At 34.6% G+C, this 6,000-nt stretch overlaps 1 protein-coding gene across 1 annotated transcript in view; it reads left to right on the plus strand.

Moving 5' to 3' along the window:
- The window catches only part of LOC126969185 (GATOR complex protein MIOS-B), a 42,407-nt gene extending 37,215 nt beyond the window's left edge, over positions 1-5,192 (plus strand). Inside the window, exons 12-14 of the mRNA XM_050814502.1 lie at positions 1,356-1,633; positions 2,195-2,245; positions 5,171-5,192. Coding sequence (XP_050670459.1) covers positions 1,356-1,633; positions 2,195-2,245; positions 5,171-5,192 — 351 coding nt within the window. The remainder of the gene's footprint in view (positions 1-1,355; positions 1,634-2,194; positions 2,246-5,170) is intronic.
- The last annotated feature ends 808 nt before the right edge of the window (positions 5,193-6,000 follow it).

Genomic DNA, 6,000 nt, shown 5'->3' on the forward strand with positions numbered 1-6,000 from the left:
CCAAAATCCGTTAGACTCGATTTCCCTTCAAAATGACTTAAACTTAAACTAAAAGTATTTCCCAATGGTCTTTTAAAAATAAATTGCCCCTTAATGTAAAAAAATGTTAGCATATAAAATTTACAAAGAAACGAATTCCGCATAATACTTCATATTCTTTTGTTAGATGAAGTGGATGAAATCAGAGACCTTGGAATTATTTTAGACAAGAAATTATCCTTCAATACACACAGATGTAACAATCAATAAATGTTACAAATTATTAGGCTTTGTTTGGCGTAATTGCAAAACGTTTAAATCATGTTTAGCTCTTAAAATGGTTTATTTTGCTCTAATTCGTAGTTTATTAGAATACGGCTCCACCGTTTGGAATCCATTCTATAAGGATCCTATCAAAAGAATCGAAAGAATCCAGAAACGCTTTCTTTTTTTGTTGTCAGTACATGAAAAAAAACAGTTCGAGTTAACCTCTTATAATGATAGATTGCATTTCTTTAATATAACGTCACTAGAAAATCGTAGCTGGGTGAATGATCAAATGTTTCTATACAAAATTTTAAATCACAAGTTAGACTGTCCCAATATCCTAGCCAAAATTAAATTTTCAGTGCCACGCGGAAGTGCACGTTTCACAAATTTCAAACCTTTTATTGGAAATTTATATAGAACTGAACTCGGTGCTAATAGTGATTTAGAAAGGATCTGCCGGGAGCACAATAATCTTTTCAAAACTACTCGTGTTGACATCCACTCCTCCCCTCCGCATTACAAAAAAATATTGCAGCAATTTATCAGTGCAGAAACCACATAACTTATGCTTTGTTTTGATTTATATCCAAAATTTAATTTTTAGTTTTTACTTTCACTTGTTACTTCTACATTATAATAGTACAATACAATATTTTTTCATTGTAAACTTGCAAACCCGCACTTGTTCAACTCAAAAATGCATGCTAGTTTGCCTTTAATTGGATTTACACCATAATTTATACTTATTTGGTTATTTTTATAAGCTAGTAATAGTGTATAATCTGTTGGTGAACCTAAATAAATAAATAAAATAAAAAAAAATTCATTTGATTCCCGCAATTAACTTTAAGTACGTGTATGTGTTTGAGCGGTGTCAGTGTAGTGGTGCGATTCGATACCTCTCTGTTTTGAGAACGTTTATTACTTGCGCGGTGCGATGATATTGTCGATCAAATATTGCGAATGCCAGTGTTACCAAATAAGCGTGAACAGGTTCTACAAATCTGTATTTATTGTGATTCTTTTATAACTTACGCTCTCCCGCCCTACCTGATCTTACCTCCCGCCCTACTATAAGGACGTACTATCGCGTTTTATTTATTTAGAAAGAGACGGAGATGCGGCTGGAGGACCGCGTGGCGTTCGCGTGCATCTACCTGTCGGACAGCAAGCTGCACGAGTACGTGGGCAGCACGTGCGAGCAGCTGGTGGCGGCGGGCGAGCTGGGCGGCATGCTGCTGACGGGCGTGACCCGCGAGGGCCTGCGGCTGCTGCAGCGCTGGCTAGAGCGCACGGGCGACGTGCAGAGTGCGGCGCTGCTGGCGGCGCGCTGCTGCCCGCCCGACCTGCTGCGGGACCCGCTCGTGCAGGACTGGCTGGACAGGTGCGTTACACACCATTCAACTAAATACCATTAATTTCATTGGCTGGACAGGTGCGTTACACACCATTCAACTAAATACTATTACTTTCATTGGCCAGACAGGTGTGTTACATACCATTCAACTAAATAACATTACTTTCATTGGCTGGACAGGTGCGTTACACACCATTCAACTAAATACCATTACTTTCATTGGCTGGACTGGTGCGTTACACACCATTCAACTAAATACCATTACTATCATTGGCTGGACAGGTGCGTTACACACCATTCAACTAAATACGATTACTTTCATTGGCTGGACAGGTGCGTTACACACCATTCAACTAAATACCATTAATTTCATTGGCTGGACAGGTGCGTTACACACCATTGAACTAAATACTATTACTTTAATTGGCTGGACAGGTGCGTTACACACCATTCAACTAAATACCATTACTTTCATTGGCTCGACAGGTGCGTTACACACCATTCAACTAAATACCATTACTTTCAATGGCTGGACAGGTGCGTTACACACCATTCAACTAAATACCATTACTTTCATTGGCTGGACAGGTGCGTTACACACCATTCAACTAAATACCATTACTTTCATTGGCTGGACTGGTGCGTTACACACCATTCAACTAAATATTTCAGGCCTAGTTACAAAATCGGACTTACTGACTTAACATTTAGAGGAACTATACACTAAAAAAGTGGATGTTGATATAGTATGTATCACAGAGCATATTATGCTCTCTGGACATGAACATATTTTACATATACCAAACTATCACGTTGCTGCAACATTTTCAAGAAAACAAAGAAGAGGAGGAGCATGCATATTAGTCAAAAATAAAACTCCATACAAAGAAATAAAATTTCCGGCACAAGTATCCGTAACAAATATTATTGAATGTTGCGCTATTGACTTAATTAATCATGACACGATTATACTATGCATTTATAGAGTTCCTTGTAATAGAAAACGAGAATTAGATACATTTTACGAAACGCTTGACACAATTATGTATAACTTATTAAAAAATACTAAGAAGGGACTTGTGATGTGCGGTGATTTCAATATTGATATGCTAAAAAATGATAAAACATCATTAGATCTTGAAAATTTTCTTGCTCAATATTATTTAAAACTACAGATAAAAGAATGCAAAAGACCACAGTCAGGATCCTGTATCGACAACATTGCTCATGGCAAAACCAAATCTGGTAAAAGTGAGGTCATAGACTGGGATCTTTCCGATCACACCGCGCAACTAGTTAAATATCCAGTGCGTAGAACCTGCAGTTTAAAGTATTGGCGACAACTATCCGAGACTATCAAAGAGAAAACCTAAATAAATTCATATCTTGTCTGAATAATATTATTTTTGATATATATGAAACTAATGACCCAAATACAGCTTACGATTCATTTTATGAAACATTCAAGCTATACTACGATCTATGTTTTCCGACAATAACAATTACAATTAAAACCCGCAATAAACCAAACTGGATAACAACAGGAATTAAAGCTTGTAGTAAAAGAAAAAGATATATTCTATGGAGATACAGATTAAATAGAACAAAGGAAAACAAAAATATCCTCACAAATTATTCAAAAAGTCTTAAAAAAATAATAAAACTGACACAGAAAGCCCAAAACAATCAATTTATTTTAGGTACAAAAAAACAAAAGTAAAGCCACATGGCAAGTTATCAATAAAACAAAACAAAATTTGCCTAAAGAGAATATATTACAGATTATTAAAGATAATAAAATTATAAAATCTCCCAAACAACTTGCTAATACCTTTAACGATTTCTTCATAGATCAGATCCAACGTATTAAGACAAAAACTAGTGGAACTACAGAAAACTTTATTTTATCTAAAATACCAAAAATTAATCAATCGATGTTTTTACCACCTACGATTCCTTCCGATATTCAAAAAATTATAGAGAACCTAAAAACAAAAAAAGTGTTGGTTATGATGGATTTAGTACAATAGTATTAAAACATGTAGCACCAGCAATTGCACCTCATATTAGCCATATAATTAATATCAGCATCATCATTGGCATATATCCTGATAAACTTAAACCAATTATAATTAAGCCATTACACAAAAAAGGCAAAAAAGACGATTTAAGAAACTATCGACCAATTGCCCTAACTTCAATCATGGCAAAAATGTTTGACAAAATCATTTATCAGTCAATATACTCATTTTTAGAAAAGATCAAAGTTCTTGTTCCACAACAAAAAGGGTTTCGAAAAACTTCACCACAAACATGGCCATTTATGATTTTATGAAACACGTGGTCACAAATATAGATAAACGAATGCCAGTTTCAAATTCAAATTCAAAATTCAAATATTTTTATTCAAAATAGGATTTATAATCACTTATTGAACGTCAAAATCTACCACCCATTCAAAAGAGACTGCCTCAGACCTGAGAAGAATGGGCGCAAGAAACTCAGCGGGCTTTTTTTTTATATAAAATATGGATTACAATGTAATATCGTACAATAAACATTAATAATTAATGAGCCTGAGGGTGTTCGCTTTAATCCCAGTCCGTGGTGTCATTAAGAAAATCGTTTATGCTATAATAACCTTTCCCACACAAACGTTTTTTAACAATTCTTTTAAATTTTGTAACACATTTGTTTTGTACATTTTCTGGGATCATATTGTAGAAGCATATACATCGCCCAACAAAAGACTTACTAACTCGACCCAACCGAGTAGTGGGCATAACAAGTTTATGTTTGTTCCTCGTATTAACATTATGAATGTCACAGTTTCTAGAAAATTCCTCAATGTGCTTATGAACATACAAAACATTATCAAAAATGTATTGAGAAGCAACAGTCAAAATGTTTATTTCTTTAAATTTTTCTCTTAATGATTCTTTAGGGCCTAGGTTATAAATCGCGCGAATAGCCCTCTTCTGCAGCACAAAGATAGTATTAATATCGGCCGCACTGCCCCATAACAATATACCATAGGACATAATACTATGAAAATAACTAAAGTATACTAATCTCGCCGTATCTATGTCAGTTAACCTTCTGATTTTCTTAACCGCATATGCTGCAGCACTAAGCCTATTCGCCAATCCTTCAATATGGGGGCCCCACTGCAATTTGGTACTTGTGGTTTGTGCACTATATATGGACATGACAAAGGCATTTGATTTTGTTGATCATGCAATACTTTTAAAAAAACTGGAACAATATTGACTACGTGGGAACGTCCACAGTCTAATACAAACATACCTTGCCAACAGGAAACAGATAACGCACATTACTAAGCTAAGCCCACGTAGTAAAATGGAAAAAACTAGTACTTCTCGAGAACGTGAAATTACATACGGTGTACCCCAAGGAAGCGGTTTAGGCCCCTTATTGTTTTTGTTATATATAAACGACTTGCCCTCAAATATACATATGGTATATTATTTGCAGATGACAGTACTATAGTTATTAAAGGTGACAGCCTGCAACAAATTGAAGTAAATATAAATGATGCTCTAGCAAGGACACTACACTGGCTTAACTTAAATAATTTGCAAGCAAACCTACAGAAAACTAAAGTTATGATCTTTCGTTTGCGAGAACCAAAAAACACACCTCAAAAAATTAACGTCACATACAATGACTGTGTTGTAGAAAGTGTCGAAACAACAAAATTTTTAGGACTTAACATTGACAGTAAATTTAATTGGAAGGCACATGCAATAGAACTTAGTAAGAAAATAAGTAAATTCTCGTACGCACTTCATGAGCTTTCAAAAGTAGCTAATAGACAAACTGTTCTGACAGCGTATAATGGATTTGTTGTATCCAACTTACGTTACGGCATAATTTTCTGGGGAAACTCATGCGAAAAAGATATAATTTTTAAAGCCCAAAAGAGCTGCGTTAGGTCACTGTGTAGTCTTAAAATAAGGGATAGTTGTAAACCATTCTTTAACCAACTTAAAATTCTTTGACCTCACTATATATCTATGAAATAGCATTATTTGTAAAAACTAACCCTGACACTTTTGTCAGAACATCTCAAATCCACAATATTAATTTGAGAAGCAAGGATAGATTACGTTTACATGGCAGCAACACAGCTTCGATGTACAATAGTGTTCTTGAAATGGCGCCGAGAATATTTAACAAGATACCTACAACTATCACAGAACTTAAGTTGACGTGTTTTAAAAAGAAACTATTTAATGTGCTAGTGATAAAATCATACTATTCCATAAAAGACTTCTTTTCAGATACAACACTCAATTAACATTTTTTTAAATATCATTTTACTTAATTTAATTTCTTTTTACCAATTTCACTTGTTACATATGTTATTTCAA

This window comes from Leptidea sinapis, chromosome 17, assembly GCF_905404315.1.
Source record: "Leptidea sinapis chromosome 17, ilLepSina1.1, whole genome shotgun sequence".
NCBI classification, from domain to species: Eukaryota; Metazoa; Arthropoda; class Insecta; order Lepidoptera; family Pieridae; genus Leptidea; species Leptidea sinapis.